At 46.5% G+C, this 16,086-nt stretch overlaps 8 protein-coding genes across 8 annotated transcripts; 4 read left to right on the top strand and 4 right to left on the bottom strand.

The window, feature by feature from the left end:
• Positions 1-72: 72 nt before the first annotated feature.
• Positions 73-568, top strand: MCYG_01052 (uncharacterized protein; the record flags this gene model as incomplete). The annotated part of the gene is made up of 2 exons (XM_002850902.1): positions 73-330; positions 416-568. The coding sequence occupies 2 exons, from the start codon at positions 73-75 to the stop codon at positions 566-568; spliced, it is 411 nt and encodes a 136-aa protein (XP_002850948.1).
• Positions 569-1,768: 1,200 nt separating this feature from the next.
• MCYG_01051 (DUF907 domain-containing protein) lies at positions 1,769-4,248 on the top strand (the record flags this gene model as incomplete). Its single annotated transcript, XM_002850901.1, has 4 exons — positions 1,769-2,162; positions 2,225-3,009; positions 3,118-3,564; positions 3,622-4,248. 4 exons carry the CDS (start codon positions 1,769-1,771, stop codon positions 4,246-4,248), a joined length of 2,253 nt encoding a protein of 750 aa, XP_002850947.1.
• A 1,000-nt stretch (positions 4,249-5,248) lies between these two features.
• MCYG_01050 (diaphanous-1) lies at positions 5,249-6,607 on the bottom strand (the record flags this gene model as incomplete). Its single annotated transcript, XM_002850900.1, has 4 exons — positions 5,249-5,598; positions 5,843-5,983; positions 6,283-6,360; positions 6,571-6,607. 4 exons carry the CDS (start codon positions 6,605-6,607, stop codon positions 5,249-5,251), a joined length of 606 nt encoding a protein of 201 aa, XP_002850946.1.
• Positions 6,608-6,981: 374 nt separating this feature from the next.
• MCYG_01049 (benzoate 4-monooxygenase cytochrome P450) lies at positions 6,982-8,768 on the bottom strand (the record flags this gene model as incomplete). The annotated part of the gene is made up of 5 exons (XM_002850899.1): positions 6,982-7,159; positions 7,212-7,378; positions 7,442-7,552; positions 7,612-7,923; positions 7,986-8,768. The coding sequence occupies 5 exons, from the start codon at positions 8,766-8,768 to the stop codon at positions 6,982-6,984; spliced, it is 1,551 nt and encodes a 516-aa protein (XP_002850945.1).
• Positions 8,769-9,311: 543 nt separating this feature from the next.
• MCYG_01048 (uncharacterized protein) lies at positions 9,312-9,917 on the bottom strand (the record flags this gene model as incomplete). Its single annotated transcript, XM_002850898.1, has 2 exons — positions 9,312-9,512; positions 9,573-9,917. 2 exons carry the CDS (start codon positions 9,915-9,917, stop codon positions 9,312-9,314), a joined length of 546 nt encoding a protein of 181 aa, XP_002850944.1.
• A 1,870-nt stretch (positions 9,918-11,787) lies between these two features.
• MCYG_01047 (uncharacterized protein) lies at positions 11,788-12,683 on the top strand (the record flags this gene model as incomplete). Its single annotated transcript, XM_002850897.1, has 5 exons — positions 11,788-11,869; positions 11,952-12,045; positions 12,252-12,354; positions 12,398-12,496; positions 12,597-12,683. 5 exons carry the CDS (start codon positions 11,788-11,790, stop codon positions 12,681-12,683), a joined length of 465 nt encoding a protein of 154 aa, XP_002850943.1.
• Positions 12,684-14,504: 1,821 nt separating this feature from the next.
• MCYG_01046 (uncharacterized protein) lies at positions 14,505-15,360 on the bottom strand (the record flags this gene model as incomplete). Its single annotated transcript, XM_002850896.1, has 4 exons — positions 14,505-14,560; positions 14,749-15,069; positions 15,129-15,266; positions 15,318-15,360. The coding sequence occupies 4 exons, from the start codon at positions 15,358-15,360 to the stop codon at positions 14,505-14,507; spliced, it is 558 nt and encodes a 185-aa protein (XP_002850942.1).
• Positions 15,361-15,603: 243 nt separating this feature from the next.
• Positions 15,604-16,082, top strand: MCYG_01045 (conserved hypothetical protein; the record flags this gene model as incomplete). Its single annotated transcript, XM_002850895.1, has 2 exons — positions 15,604-16,015; positions 16,062-16,082. The coding sequence occupies 2 exons, from the start codon at positions 15,626-15,628 to the stop codon at positions 16,080-16,082; spliced, it is 411 nt and encodes a 136-aa protein (XP_002850941.1).
• Between the last annotated feature and the right edge of the window lie 4 nt (positions 16,083-16,086).

The raw sequence follows: 16,086 nt of genomic DNA, 5'->3' as shown, positions 1-16,086 counted from the left end.
AAGAGACAAGGCCAGGATGAAGTATCTCCTTTTTTACGATGGGAGGAGAAGAAGAAGAAAAGAAGAGAAGAGATGCTTGTCCTCCGTCTTCGTCTTCTGCTTCTGCTTCTTCTCCCAGCCTGCCTTGAACTAGCGCAGCAAAACGTATGGACCAGCCACTTATTTACTACCAACACCACCACCCGCGCCTTCACCAGTCGAACTGGTCGACCATCATCTATTCTTATCTCTATCGTCTATTTGTCTATCATCTACCGTCGAGTAGATCAGTCTGGTCTGCCGTCGAGTCTATGGCCGGCCGTTGTGTCGTTGGACCATGAACAGCTCCAGGTTACAGACAGATAACTGCCCATCTAGCTATCGCCGGTTTTAACTCATCAGCGACGTCTCCATCGACTATGTCCTCCGTATGTAGGCTCAATTACTGGCATTCAACATGTCAACTCCATCACACTCCCATCACACGCCCACAGCCTGTCAGTGGCTCTCTCTCCCTGTCCGTCCCCCGGTCAACCGCCATCCTTTCTTCCCTGTCCCCTGCCCCCTTCGAAGCCGCGGCATGGCCTGATTGGCCTCTTGCCTGGGAGGAGAGGGCTCCCTTTTCCTCTCAGAGTCTCTCTTTCGATCTTCGCTTTCGTGCCAACGCATCAACTCTGCACTAAACTCTCTGGCCTTGCTAGCACAGAGGAGACCGGGGACGGCCTTACATAGTACAAATATATCATACTCTGTCTGCTCTGTCGACATTGCAGGACGATGACATATGACGGCAGGGGAGGTTGCATCCGACCCGTCCGTCTCTTGATCCCTATCTTATGACAGCCTCGATTCTGGCGGGTGCTTGCATATGCTATGTATATACGAAGGGCACTATATGTCCACCCACCTACATAGTACAGGCTCACGATGTCCTGCTCTGCACGAGTATCGATGTAAGGCACAGCCTCGAGCTGACCTGTCTACCCACTCCTGCTCTTCTGTAGCTACCACCATCGTAGGCCCTCTTCACTTCTCCTGTAGTACTCTATCACCCGCTTCTCTTCTCTTCTCTTCGCCTTCTTCCCCTCCTCTTCACCCTCTTCTCTCCTCTTCCCTCCTCTTCATTCTCATCTTCATCCACATCCTCCTCTTCATCTTCATGTGTAAACGACTTGAACGCGTGGCTTGGGCTGTGCAAGCTGGGCGGTTAAAGGGGCTTCATACAGCGTAATACACTGTAATAATGGCCGTTTTGCTGTATCTCGGCAGAGCGATACACTCCTGGTACCAAGATTACCCCGCCTGAGACAAGCGCCAAGTGAAGAAAGAAACGTAAGTTTTGGCGCTTTTTGCTTTTCTCCACCAGCAGAAAAAGAAGCGACTTTGACTTCATCTTGACGACTTCAACTTCCAACCTCTTCCTCATATCCATCTTCTTCTCTTTCATATCGTCTCTTCATATCTTCTCTTTTCCTTGCCTTCTACGACATCGACGGGCCAGGGACGCTCACTCGCTTTTACGTCTCCCTGCGCCTCCCTGCGCTTCTCGCTGACACGCATCCCCCAGACAGACCAACAGACAGAAGACAGACGGACGGACGGGCGGACAGACAGACAGACAGGAGACGAACCGAAGATAAAAGCCAGAACTTGCGGTCACTCGTTTAGTCGACTTCTGATGAGATAGGTTAGGGGATGTCTGCTCGAAAACACGCATAGTCCAGCCACATAAAGAATACCAGCATACAATATACACGAAAACGTCAGGAAAGATAGAAACGAAAGAAGGATGCATCTAACTCCGGCTCTATCGTTTCTCTTCGCCCTCATCTCCCTCTCCCAGCTTGCCTCGGGCCTGAAGCTCATCGAGTCCAAGTCTCTCACACCATGCGCAAACACAGCCACACAGAATAATGCCGACTTCACCGCAACACTCTTCAACATCGCCTTCACCCCGGAGAACCGCACTCTCAATGTCAACTTCCTCGGTGTCTCCTCCATCGATGGCTACGTCACTGCTCGTCTGGAGCTGTATGCCTACGGATATCCGGCCGTTGACCAAAAGTTCGATCCTTGTGATCCCAGTATCGACCTCAAGGGTCTCTGCCCCATGAGTGCCGGTCCCATCGAACTTCACTCCAACATCCTCAATCTCTCAGACGATATCATCAACAAAGTACCCGGTAATGACCATAGTGTATACTGCTTTTTTTACCTTTATTTCTTTTCATGCTGATAAATGTAGGAATCGCGTACAATGTCCCTGATATCGATGCCAAATTTCGTGCCTACATCTACAAACGTGAAACTGGCGCAACCATCGCCTGTTTCGAGGGCCAACTCTCCAATGCCAAAACCGTCTATCACAGGACGGTCGGTTGGATAGTTGCCGTCATTGCTGGCATAGGACTCGTCGCTTCGGCCATCACGTCTGGTCTCGGCCATTCCAACACCGCAGCACACGTCGCCGCCAACGCACTCTCCCTCTTCAGCTTCCTGCAAGCCCAAGCCATGATCGGTCTGACCTCCGTCACCCTGCCTCCCGTCGTTCAGGCTTGGACTCAGAACTTCCAGTGGAGCATGGGTATCATCCACGTTGGCTTCATCCAGAGGATCTGCACTTGGTACCAGCGCGCCACAGGTGGAACGCCAGCGACCGTCCTCGATTCCCTCACCACCACATCCATCCAGATCAAGAAACGATCCATGGAAGTCATGAACCATGTCCTCACCCATCCCAACGGCCTAACCAAACGTGTTAACAATAACCCGTCCGTCGGAGAAACCATCAATAACATCGTCCTACGTGGTATCGACAGAGTCGCCTTTAAAGCTAAGATGGAGACTACAAACTTCTTCATGACTGGACTTCTCTTCTTTGTCCTCTTTGTCACCTTTGTAGTGCTTCTTGTTACCGCGTTCAAGGGATTCTGTGAATTGGCCGCCAAGAACGGCTGGATGAAGACTGACAAGTTCCAGGAGTTCAGGAACGGGTGGAAGATTGTCATGAGAGGAATTCTCTTCAGATTGGTATGCATTTGAACTCTCTTTGCCTCTGATGTGCTATTGACTAACCTCCGGTAGACTCTAATTGGATTCCCACAAATGTCTATTCTATGCCTCTGGGAATTTACCCAGGTTGACTCCCCGGCTATAGTGATCCTTGCCGTCTTCATGTTGCTCTCGGTTATCGGCTCTCTCAGCTGGGCGGCGTTCAAAGTCATCAGTCTAGCCAAGAAATCAGTCCAGATGCACAAGAACCCAGCCTATATACTCTACTCTGACCCATCAGCCCTCAACAAATGGGGGTTCCTCTACGTCCAGTACCGCGCAACTGCTTACTACTGTGTCGTTCCGCTTCTCGGCTATATCCTGATTAAGTCCATGTTCATTGGTCTTGCTCAAAAGGCACCATATGTCCAGGCTATCTCCCTTTTGATCATCGAACTTGCTGTGCTTATTGGTGTCTCTATCCTGCGACCATGGATGGATAAGAAGACAAATATCTTCAACATCTCCATTGCTGCTGTTAACTTCTTTAACGTCATCCTCCTTCTCTTCTTTAGTGAAATCTTCAAGTTGCCAGTAAGTCCTTCTTTTAATACAAGACATACACAAACCCATCTAACATCATTTTTCTAGGGCCTTGTTGTCGGGGTTATGGGTGTAGCCTTCTTCGTCATCAATGCTGTCTTCGCTCTCATCCTCTTGATCCTCGTTCTCATTGCCTCAGGCTACGCAATGCTATCCAAGAACCCCGACACCCGCTACCAGCCCATGCGTGACGACCGAGGATCTTTCATCAAATCTCAGACTCAACTCACCACTGAGCTCGATGCTCTAGGTGCCACAGCCCGCGGTGAAGGTAAATTCAACGAATTTGAAGATGACTCTACCTCCCTCTCAGGGCAGTCCAACGGCCGTGCACCACTTGATACTCGTTCTACCAACGACCAGCACGCCCCGGGCCAAGGATACCCTAACCGTCCTCCACACTCTCCCGTAGATCCCTCTGTTCCCCTTTTCCCATCCAGCGTGTCCACTCACTCTGCCCATTCCCAGAGAACTGGCGGACCACAACAATACCAATCTCAACCCGCCTTCCATGATGCATCATCCGTCCATTCATCCCCATACTCACATAATCCATCATCTACCCCAGGCGGGTACACCACTTCGCCTTTCCCACGCACGGGTTCGGCAAATCCCCATACAGCCAGGGCGCAGAATAACGCCAGTCCATGGCAGAGGGGCGCCGGTTATGACTAAACGTTTGACATCTTTTCCTTTTCCTGTTATTTTATTAATCCCGCGACTGCTCCCTTGAGGAAGCTGCCTTTATTCCCCCCATCCGCCAAGCCGCCACCACCTAGGCTGTTGATTACCATAACTTTTTCTTTGTACAAATACTTTTCTTCCCCCTTTTTACTGCAGTACTTTACTTATGCCGTACGTACAGCTAGTGATTAGGCTGTGGACTGGATTCATGGAGTTATCTTCTTTTCTTCTGGTCTGGTATTATCCCATTTATCCGTCTGTTCCTCTCAGGATCCCCTCATTCCCCCTTTCTATTAAATGGTTGTCTATTTCATTTCTTCGCTTCATGGGACAATATTTACTGCCTGCCTCCGTTTCTACAATTGGGTCACCACTGCTTTGCTCAGAATTTTTCCTTGCTGCTTTCTGTCTTCTTCAAATAGAGAATGGTAAGAACTGGCTATTACCAAAAACCGTCCTTTCAACCCCTCGTGGCTAAGTATGATGACCACACCCCTGGCGTTCATTTGTTTCCCTCTCCTTTCCTCTGTGCTTTTAGTTGTGTCTTGTTTCTCTTCCCTCTCTGCCCTTAGGCCGTTGGTATTGAATTAAATTGAGTTAATTGTTCATTGCTGTGATTTTTAGAAGCTGGTTGCGTAGTTGCTTTTGTTTTCATTATGATGTTTGTCCACGTTATTTCATCATTCCTGCTTCACTAGATCCAAGTTAACTTCAACATAGACCTACACACGCCACTCTAAGGTTGCATCGGAGCAACAATGGTCTAATAGCTAATCAATGAACTTGTTTCCCCAATCACCAACCTTTTCTCTTGCAACAAATAATATAAAGCAAAATAAAGAAATGTTACAATTGCAAATAAAGAGATAAACACTCGACCAAAGTTTCAATTCCCATACTAAGAACAAAAAGGGAAGAAAAGAAGCAACGCTTATAAAGTACAAAAGAAAACTAAAGCAAACCGGTAAATAATTATTTTGGCTTTTTATGACTATCTAGAATCGCCTAATCCCGGCGGCGCCTGAGGGCCATGCGGGAGTCCCCCTGCCTGCTGCTGCCCAAGTCCAGGGGGTGCAGGTGGTCCGCCAGCAGAACTAGGCCCTTGACCGGGCATCTGTCCTTGTTGACCTGGGAAGGGCGGGAGGGGAGGCACACCGCCTGCTCCTGGAGGTGGAAACTGGAAATTGGGCGGGAACCCGCCTGGTGGTGGTGGCGGGAATGGAAGGCTACCTGGTGGCATATTTGGTAGGGGCATTGGAATTGGCATGGACTTGTCGCCAGAACCCGGGGCGCCGGACGGTGGGAATGGCGGGGGGAAAGGCATACCGCGGCCTCCAGGAGCTGTGGATGGAGGCGCATTAGATCATGTATTATTCCAATATCGATGTATCTAATTTGTTATAAGAATAACTTACGCGGTATCATTCCGCCAGGGGGCGGAGGTGCGCCGGGAGCTCCTTGCATGCCTGGCATGCCAAATGGCGGAGGCGGTAATGAACCTGGTTGGCCTACCAATGGATAGGGATGTCAATTGGATCCTCGAAGTATAAAAGAAGCAAGTAATGGTCGAGGTGTATTTATTTACCCGGAAATCCAAATGGAATGGGGGGATATCCTGCTTGCCCCGCGACATGCTGAAGCATGGGATTGGCATTTGCCTGGCCCTCAGCCGCATATGATGAAGTGATTGAGTCTATCACCGACTGAGCCTTTTCATGTCCGATCTCTAATATCCGCGAAATTAGCTAGCTGAACAGTATCGAAACTTATTTTCATATGTGCTGCTGCGCTTGCGATAGTATAGTGGTCTAAAGCTCGCCCTTTTCAATACCCAAACTTGACGGCACAAACGTATGAAGCTAGGGCGGTGTTGCATACCCTGGTAGTATTGAACAACGTTCTTTAAATGATTCTTTCCTGAGTTATGAGCTTTGCGCACGCTCATCGAGTCGTGTGTGAGGTATACATCGCAATAGTCGCCTGAGTAGAAAGGCACCCTAGCGTTAGCATATATCCTTGCCGTACTCTTCTTCACGCGAATATACAGCCCGAGGTATAGTGTTTCGGCCGCGATAGCTTGTGCAGGGAATAATGAATAAAGACCTACAAAAGAGTGCATGAGAAGTTAGCTTATGGGATCAAGAGAAAGAAGCTTCCAAGGAGACTTATATTTCGGCATCGTGACAGTAGAATATCCACGCCTATTATAATTTATCCTCTCCGCGCTTTAGCTGCCTGGTATTGACGAAATAGCTCGTCTTTCTGGCTCTACTACGCGGCTCTCAATCGATTCACTTTATCTCGAATTGAAACTTGACGGGCTGCCCTTTAAATTGGAGAGCAGATTCATGTAATTAGATGATCGCAAAAAGGTATAGTGGTCAATAGTATCACCAAAGCGCAAGGTGTTTTCTCATTCTATCGTAAAAGCTCTTGTTATCAAAAAATATTGTGAAATGTTATATCAGATGAACTTATCGCGGCATCTTGAGATACCCAATTTAGACTAGCGTATAACAAATGTTTGCACTGTTTGATTAATTTCACGTGATAGTATCCGACTTGAGGTTCCCAATCGGGCAATAAGAACTTCTTGTCTTTTAGCTCAGCGAAATCTTGACTATCTTAAATAAATGTAATTACCAATACATGGGAATATGCTCGCTTCCGAAACGGCATTCCAGTGTCTGCCATACTCTATGTCCTCACCAAAAAATCAAACTTCTATGCTGAAGTGAAATCTCTTTGCACTTTCACTTTGATCTTATTATTCCCCGGTTTTGTCTGCCCGTTAAAACAATCCCGAACGATCGTCACATTTTCTTCTGTGGTCTCGAAAAGTGAAAGCTCGAAACGTCGGAAAATGGTAGCCAGTCCAATATAACACCAGGCGTAAGCCATACTATTCACCAGTTAGCAAAGACAACAATATATTGCAAAGGAGAAATTCATACTTCGGCCCCAAACACCCTTGGCTACCTTTTGAGAAAGGTACCAAGTATTTCTCCAAATTGAGTCCTGTACTCCCTTGCTCCATCCATCGCTCAGGAGAGAAAACTAGTGGTTCTGGAAAAGCGGATGGGTCTTTCAATGTCAGATATATTGACATGCTAACCGGTGTCTAATGTATTCGCTATAATGTTAGCTGGAGAAAATTAAGGGCATAAACAAGATGGGAATATACCCCTGCTGGTATCTTCCAATTAACGTATTCCAGAATTCCATCTGGAGAAATGCGTGGGAGCCGGGAAGTGACGAGAGCGGATATTCGAAGCCCTTCCTTTATTACCGCAGTCTATGATCACATAGTAAGCAACTTTCTATAAGACAAGGACCGCTTTTGCATTAGCCTACTAAATATGGAAGCGTTTCAAGCATAGCTAAAGGGGGATCAACCCGTGGATTCGGGAGCGCGCGCATCAGCTCCTCCCGTAACTTTTCATATACTTCACTATTGTTCAAAATATGAAACATAGTGATAGCCAGAGCTTGGGAAGGAGCGTCTGTTCCAGCTACTATCAAAAACAATGCGTCGTCTGTCAACCTCCCGAGATTTCGTTCCGAGGCTGGAAGTTTTTCATCATGCATTACTTCAGCAAATATACATGGCTCCTTAAGTTCATGTTTGTTCATCACGTAAACCTGTTTCATACGGGATTTTATCTCCTAAAGTTCCGTTATCAGTATACAGGGGCTACTGCAACATTCAATTTCGAAATAAAGCATACCTTTTCAATGAAATAAATATCAGGGCATGACCGTACCACAATCGTACTCGCCCAAAGAGGAAGGACCCGAAAAGCATGTATCAACCAAGGAAAATGTCTTGTTAAAAGGAATTTGGCAAATACCCCGGTAACTCCATCTTTCCACCTGTCATCCAACTTTTTTTCCTGCAGAAGATCATAGCAGTTTGACTTTCCAAATGCGTGATGAGAAACGATGTCAACCGCAAGAGATATGAAACACCTATGCAACTCCAAAGGTTCATCGGTTTTTAGAGCTTCTTGCATATGCCTGCAGAGCGATTTAACCTTTTGTTGGATAACAGGCTCCAGAGTTCGAATGGCCTGCTTGGACAGGTATGGGCTAAGCATTCCTCTCCGTAACCGATGGTGATCGTAGTCCACAGTTGCAAAAACCGATCTAGGGACGCCGGTAGAGAGGAACCATTTATATTTATTTCGCCTCTTAGTTGGTCCAGCATAAAGAGTGTTGTAGTAACTTGGATCTTTGATATGGAGCTCATAGGGGCTAATTCGTACAATCGGTCCATACTTCTCATGCATCCGATCAATCTCCCATAAAAATATGCCTCCACAAATGACATCGAAGTACATTTCGTACCATCGGGACACAGCAGCCAATTTGGGGCCTGGGAACTTGGCCAAGGGAGAAAACAGAAGACGGTATGTAATCAGGCATATTCCGTAAAGAGCTGATACGAGAGAAATTATAACGACATAGTTCAGGTTCGTTCCGTGGATTAACTCAAAATCTATGAGTATCATGATGGATATGTCGAGGGCATATCAATATGGTAGTCACAAGACGTCCTCGGAGACTCTAGGTCGTCACTTCTGACCGATGTATGAAAGGAACAACCTTGTAAACCAAACCAATAAAAAGGAAAATAAAATGAATCAGAAAAAGAAAATCAGCTTGGTGTATTCAATGCACTTGTCCAAATAACTTAATCGCTAGTATTCATTTATGTACTTTTCCAACATGCTGTGAAACTCAGTAGGTTTCCATTAGGAGGCCAACTCATTTTTCAGTTGCCAATAGAAAGCCACTTCCACAGGCTTCATCGTATCAATGCACCAGGAAGTATAATATACCTTATTCTCTGTGCTGTTCACCATGAAGTATGGCTTTAACTGGCTGTTCAGACCTAACCCTCATCTAGCAGTTCTATCTCCATTACCCAGCTCGATATATAATTCTTTCAACCAACACCAAGAGATAGGGGCTGACCAACAAGGTGGTGTGATAATATTATTATTAAGAGTATGAAGGGTAATTACATGTCAAAAATATTAATACTCCATTGATTAGATCCCTCCCGAGAGTTCGAGCATCAGGGAGCCAAATTCCTTGTCGAAATCGTTAATGATTGGCAAAAAGTCCTGGTACGCTTCTGGAGAGCATTTGTCCTTGAGAATATCCTGAAGTCCTGCTTTTTCCTCGCCCACTCGATTGGCCACACGTTTGGCAATGATGGTACCGCCCGGAACTGCTTTGACAAGGGGGACCTACGGACGATTAGCCATTTGACCCAGAATTGTAGTGGTAATGCTCAAAAGGGTAGTTACCTTGCTAGAAGTAGCCTTTACGGCGGATGTCAGGCCATAGAACAACCGTGCTAGGTGGGGTTTTCCCTCTATCTCCTCTTGTTTGGTCAGGGGGGCCATGCCATCTATTCTTTTCCGGCTCGTTTTGGCCTTATCACAAACGTCGTAGATGGAATTGGTTATCATCATCAGCTCAGAAATACCTCCTGGTGACTGATTTATCATCTGAGAAACATTTTCGATAGATTCACTGATAGGGTCGAGGTGTGCGATAGCCTCTGGGGCAGAAGCGAACGCTGCAGGGTATGCGGTGGCCTGGACTGCAAAGGTCGCAGCCAACAGGGCAAAGTATTTTGTGAAGAGCATGGTAGCGAGATTAAAAGATGAAAGTGGCTGTACTTCTTAAAACCCCGTTACTATTTGTACAGATAAAGATAAAAGGATATAATGTATGGAGGAAAGGATATCTTGATAATGGGGGGATATGTGCGTATCTTTATAAACATGAGCACAACTGGGAGCACCAAAGGGATTCCAAGGAATTGATTTCAGCCCAATTCATTTTGGAGGCTTGCTATGTGAGCCCTGAATAGCTGTTAAATATTCAGGACTCCATCTCAGGCTTCTGCCAGGTCGCCGATCTCGTAGATCATGTAAATGCTTGGTCCTCCCATGACTTTGATAGCTTGTGCATGGGCTCTGTATAATGCAGAGTAAGCCCCCGACTCGAAGCATGTACCAATAGGGAATTAAATGTGTGAATGAGTGTGATAACCAGGGTGGGCTTGCAGGCAGGCTTGCTGTTGAACATAACTATTGCTTTGAGTAAATTTCTTGCTAAGGTAATATTGGTCAAAAGATGGGGCTGGCGGGACGGTGCGTCACTAACTAGTCAATCAAAAGTTATTCTACTATGTAAGTGGATGCGGTTAAGGAGTCCCTTGTACCCTGCAAAACGAGTTAACTCCAACTTCATTATCGCAGGAAAAGAGCGCGTCTTTGAGCTTTCAGTGGTTGGTGTCCTACACAAAATACATTAAACAGAGTACGGAGTACTCTGTATATAGAGTATGGAATAAATCTGGGGTGCATTCAGGTGTTCGAATAAGCAATTGAGAGCCAAAAGCTAACCGTAAGAGCTTACAACTTCATCGGCCAATCAGGTAAATAAAGCAAACATTATTCCGACGATGAGTTACAGTGCACTGATATCTATTTCATCAGGTCGGTAAGCGGTCAATATCTCTGCAGCTCCCTACATCAGCTCAACACGCACGTCTGATCGGAAAAAGCGTAGTTCTTTATTAATCACCTAAAGTCGAACTTGATACTATTGATATGTATCTAGCTGACTATATCTACGTCAGAAATGTTTCTTGGACCCTTTTGACGGGACAGCTTATGTGGCCACTGTGAGTCCCTTGGGATATAAGTACAACTACGTACAACCTATAGCTAGTCCATCGTTATTTCACGTCAGAATCTTGTCAAGGCAAACCACGTTTAATATATCCAGGAATTTCCGGGTTAATACTTGATTCTTCAGGTATCTATCTGGCTAGAAAGAAATATGAATTGAAGCCTGACAAGCACTTCCTATGAAGGTTTTCTGAAAGCACGTTGAACATTTTAGGGACTGGAGGTATTGTGTACTCCTTTAGTGTTATCGGAATCACACATTTGGAGGGAAATCGGCCAGATAGTCCATTTCATTCGCCCTTGCTCTGCCAAACTACTTTAGTATGTACAATGGAAAAATGAACTAGATAAAAGCAACTGGCTCCATAAATCAACCCTCTGGAAGCCTCTACTATTTATAACTAGGCTATACCCCCCACGATAAGAGATTCTATTCTAGTGTGAGATGTAGCTAGGATTGTTTGACTATAAATCCTAAAGTTGATGCCTTTAATTCTAGCAGGGTGTGGATGGAGATATTTATATTTCTCTACACAGAACTCAGGTTGAAAAGATGCGACGGTCGTGTCTTACAATCGAATTATTCTATATCTTGACAGATCTAAAACATGCGTTGGCAGCTTGTTTCCTTCACTGGGAACTATGATAACATGCCTTAGCCAAAATGCCGGCCATTCCGGCCGGTTCGGTTTATGAGGCTGTAAATTCCCCTCCGTATATGCAAGCGCTCCCACGGCCTATATTGCCCGATATTAATACATAGTAGAGAAAACTAGTTCACTATAGAGACTTTTGATATACTGCAAAACCCCTAACTATGTCCAAGGCTATTACCTTGATGCCTGAGACAAACGGAAGGAGCTGCCGGCTTTGTGCTAAACTTTGGAAAGCTGCTCCATGTGCGATGACAGCATATTGATAGGCTCGATAATGCTTTTAGTAGATTAAAAAGCACACTTAAATGGTATGTATGTAAACCAGTATCACTCCTCACTAGCATTACGGATGCCAGGATAGAGTGGTCGTTGACAAGCCAATTGTCCTTCCTAGGGGCCGCGAAGGTTGCTTCCGAAAGGTGAGAGACATCCGTGTGATATGTAAACGAACATCCGACATAACGCCAAACCACTAGCTGGCATTCCCATTGAAAATGGGATTTAGGTAATAATCGCAACCCACAACTATAAACTCCATCCATGTCTCCAGGAACATATAGCCGACATATTGCAACTCCCAAAAGACACAGTAATCAATAGATGACGTATAATCGGTGAAAATTAGCATTGCTCCCAGGGTGGAGGGGCTATGGAAGCTTCGGTTCCCCAAGAAGAAGATTTGCATTGTTTCTAGATCACTGATGGTGGACACTAGAAACTTCGGCCGGGTAAAATGCGCAGCTGCTACCATTGAAAATTTGCATCCCATAGGTGAGCCTTAAGGTTACCAAATCGGCATTCCATCTTGGCCCGGTGAAGGATGCAGGTCGGGCCGGCCATAATGGAAATAAGCGTCGTCACCGAAACTCGGTGTGCTGCATGGGACAAGCGATAGAAGGGCCGCCGGCGCGCCTATATGTTATTCCTTCGTGGGGGTTATCTTACCCCCACATATGTACCTACACAGTAGGCTACTAAGGACGAGGCTCACTACTATGTAACCCGTCCTCAGACGCTAATCTTTGTTCTTTATGGATTCCAAACTCTCGTTCTCTGACACACTATAATATAGCGCATTATTGTAAACCGAAATAAAAGTAGTTGCAAGAAGAAATAGGTTTAGGGAAGCCCGTTGACGAGATCAGGTGCGGTCGATCGGTAGTTTTAAACCACGAAATGGTTCTCACTCGGAAGCCCGGCGTTCTTCATGGCGGTTCCAACGGGAAAATATGGATGATAATCGGGTTGAAAATATCATGACTAACTCTCTGATGGAGATTGGGGTTTGAAACGTGCATGACCGCGGCGTAAATGTAGATATCAGACTGGTAAGATGGCCAAGGCGGCCACGGTCCGAGGGCTTGCAAAATTAATTCCTGCTCATCGAAGGACAAGTTGCGAGTAACGTAGCCCGGCTACCGGTTGTTGATGGAGAATGTTTGTAAAACTTAACCAGATCCTTTGGGCCAACCTGCTCATGTTTGGGGGTTGTTCCCGCACATGAGCAGAAGCCGGATCTCATTTTTATGGGTATCTTGTCACTGATATTGATATCCCACCATATTTGCCTGTTACCCTGTTGGAAATAGGCGAGAATATGAGGGGTACTCAACCCTGTGGAATTTATTTTTATATTCTTCTTGACGATATCGACAGGCTCTAATATATAAATTCTTCTTTTTCGTTTTGTAGACAAGGATAAAAATGGAAGTCACATGATAATCAGGTGATAAAATTATTTAATCGTTACATAATCGATACTTTTACGAAAACAAACTTTCTTGTTTGACAAACAGAAAAACGACAACAAGCCTTGACATGGTGTTTGATGCCTGTACGTACATGTAGCAAGGGAGAGCTAGAGAGAGCTACCGTGTCACCAGCTCTTTCGTCTGGCTTCCGGGGGACACCTCAACGCTTGAGATTTTCCCTTGTCGCATATAACTTTTACAAAATCTGGGGCAAAGGAAAAGGGGCTGGGGAAGGATGTCGGTTTCAGGCCGAACCCCAGGCCTTGTTGTGTCTTCCCCGCTGAACGGGAAAGCAGTATCATCCTCACATTCCGTGGGAGTGTGCATCTTGTGAGCATTCTTTCTTCTTCTCTTAAGCCGCGTATTTCAGTCCTGCTGGCAATTTTTTCGGTTACGGAAGTGGACGAATTTATCGTAATGTCTTTTTTTTTTATGATCCTACATGGTCATTCGGCAGGTAAAGTAATGGAAACATCCAGCTGTGACCCGAGAACTGACGATCAAGTTAGAGGAATATCTTGTAGTATAGGCCCCCTATTGCTGGCAAGGTGCTCAAGCCTCTCTCAAATTAATCAAACATCAAAACCTCATATGGCCAACGATTGAGTAGTATCTGGATGTACAACAATCCGGAGCATGGAGTATACATACATGGATGCAGAAACAACGCACCTACGGAGAATCCTCTGCAAAGAGGAAGTTATGTAAAAGGTCAGCTGCATATATGGGAAAGAATTAAGATTTTCTTGGATCGGATTCGGAGCATTTCGTCTGGTCCTTCGGGCGATGGGATTTTTCTCAGCAGCCAGTTAGAAAAAACCACGGGAAAAAGGGCGGGTAATTATTCATCCAGAAGCAAAGAATCGCTCAGCAAGTTGTTGGAAGCTTCTCGTGGCCACCGTGGAGCACGATTCGAAGACACTGGATGTGGTGGAGTCACAAGGAGGCGCTGTCCTGGTCACCCAGCTGCATCAGGTGATGGATAAAAATACACTCCCTAAAGGAGCCAGTGCCCTAGCCTGAAAGAGCGGCTCCAAGTCTCTTGGGACTTCTGGAGTGCGCAAGAATATCATCAGTTGTCTGTCCGGACGGGTCTGCCCGCGAAGTTAACGTTGTGGTCTCCCGGCCTACTCGGGGGAAGGAACCGTGGATTGGTTCAGTTCTTTAGCGTATGGGGCTGCAGCTCCCACCCAAGGTACGTATATAGCATCTAGCACAGAGTGGGAGGTGGAAGAGAAGAGGAGAAACAACGATGCCCGCTTGCTGCTTTTACGCTCGACAACCCGCCCCGCAGGTGACCCCCTTGCAATTGCTCGTCGCGCCGCGAGTGGCCGAGCTAGTGTCAGGTTGACGATGGGCCAATCCACTTACGATCGCCAGAAAACGCCTCTGACGAAGGGAATCTTGTTGCCCAGGGCCGGAATGTTGGGGGGGGAAATGCAACAGCAGTCTTCATCTGTGCACACTGCGAATTGCGAGTAACAAGACTTTTTTTAAATGAAGCCTCACTTCCGCCTGTGGCTGCCGGGCCTGGTAAATTCGTTCCTACAGGGATCAACTTGTCAATTCCATGCGAAGGGGGAGGTAAAACAGGAGGAACATCGGCCATTCGATCCATGAATGGTCTCCATTCTCCAACGTACTCGCTAGCTAGCCGCAGGAGCAGCCCGAAGGGTCCAGGCCCTCCCCTCCCTTGCAAGAAAAAAGGGCAAAGGAAAAAAGAATATACAAAAAAAAAGAGAGTGACTGACAGGGGGCTTCTTCACTTCTCCCAATCCTTAGCAATTTCAGGAACATAGTTGCGGATACATAAGTTGCTGGAACCGCTCCATCCATTCCACCTGGGAACTCGCCAGTATCATTGTCATTCCCCAACCAACGCCCATTATCTAAACAACTTTCTTGTTTGCTGTTCTGTGACGCAGCTAAACAAACCTTACCTCCTTTCTGGCCGTTCTTGTCTCGCAATTCAAGTATCATCATCCTTGCCTTCGAAAACCCAAATGGCTTACTTATAATCCACACGTTCTGCACACCTTGGTGGCGGATAATTGCACAATTGTTGGACTCTCATCTTTATTTTTTTTTTTCTGCAAGACAATCAATCCCTTTCCCTATATATATTTAAAGCTTCCCACTCATTTCTTTCGTTTGGTGGGCATATACATCACGACAAGCACGATTCCTGCTGGGTCCTCCCTCAGAGCTCCAATTCCCTCTCTCAACCAAGCATTTCCAAGGTTTCACAATGCCGGCATACCGGATGCTTGATCTCAATCCCTTATCAGCCCAAGAAAATACCATGTATTCCGGCCGCGGGGGGGCAGGGAATTTCCACCCCCTCAAGAACAACACAATTACGTCGTCCAGCTCGATATCAAGCGCGCGCACCCTATCCTCGCGCCTTGGGCTCAACCCTCGGCAATTACTCCCAGGAGGCCGCGGAGGTCTTGGCAACTTTCACAGCACATCGGAGTATGCAATCTTTAGCTTCGATGAGGAGCTCGAACAGCAATTGAAGCGAGAAAAGGACGTTGCTCCAGTCTTCCACATCGGCCGAGGAGGGGCAGGCAACATGGCTGCTGTCCCTGATGCCCCAATCACGAATCTACCAAAGAAGCGGTGTGGGACGGAAAGCGTTGGAAGCTCGTCAGGCGGCAGCTCGTCTGGCGGAAAGGCCAAAGATTGGCCGCGCCAAAATCTAGAGAA

Source organism: Microsporum canis, genomic scaffold (genome assembly GCF_000151145.1).
Source record: "Microsporum canis CBS 113480 supercont1.1 genomic scaffold, whole genome shotgun sequence".
NCBI lineage: Eukaryota > Fungi > Ascomycota > Eurotiomycetes > Onygenales > Arthrodermataceae > Microsporum > Microsporum canis.
The sequence above is the reverse complement of the archived record's forward strand: the minus strand, read 5'-3'. Positions and strand labels throughout refer to the sequence as shown.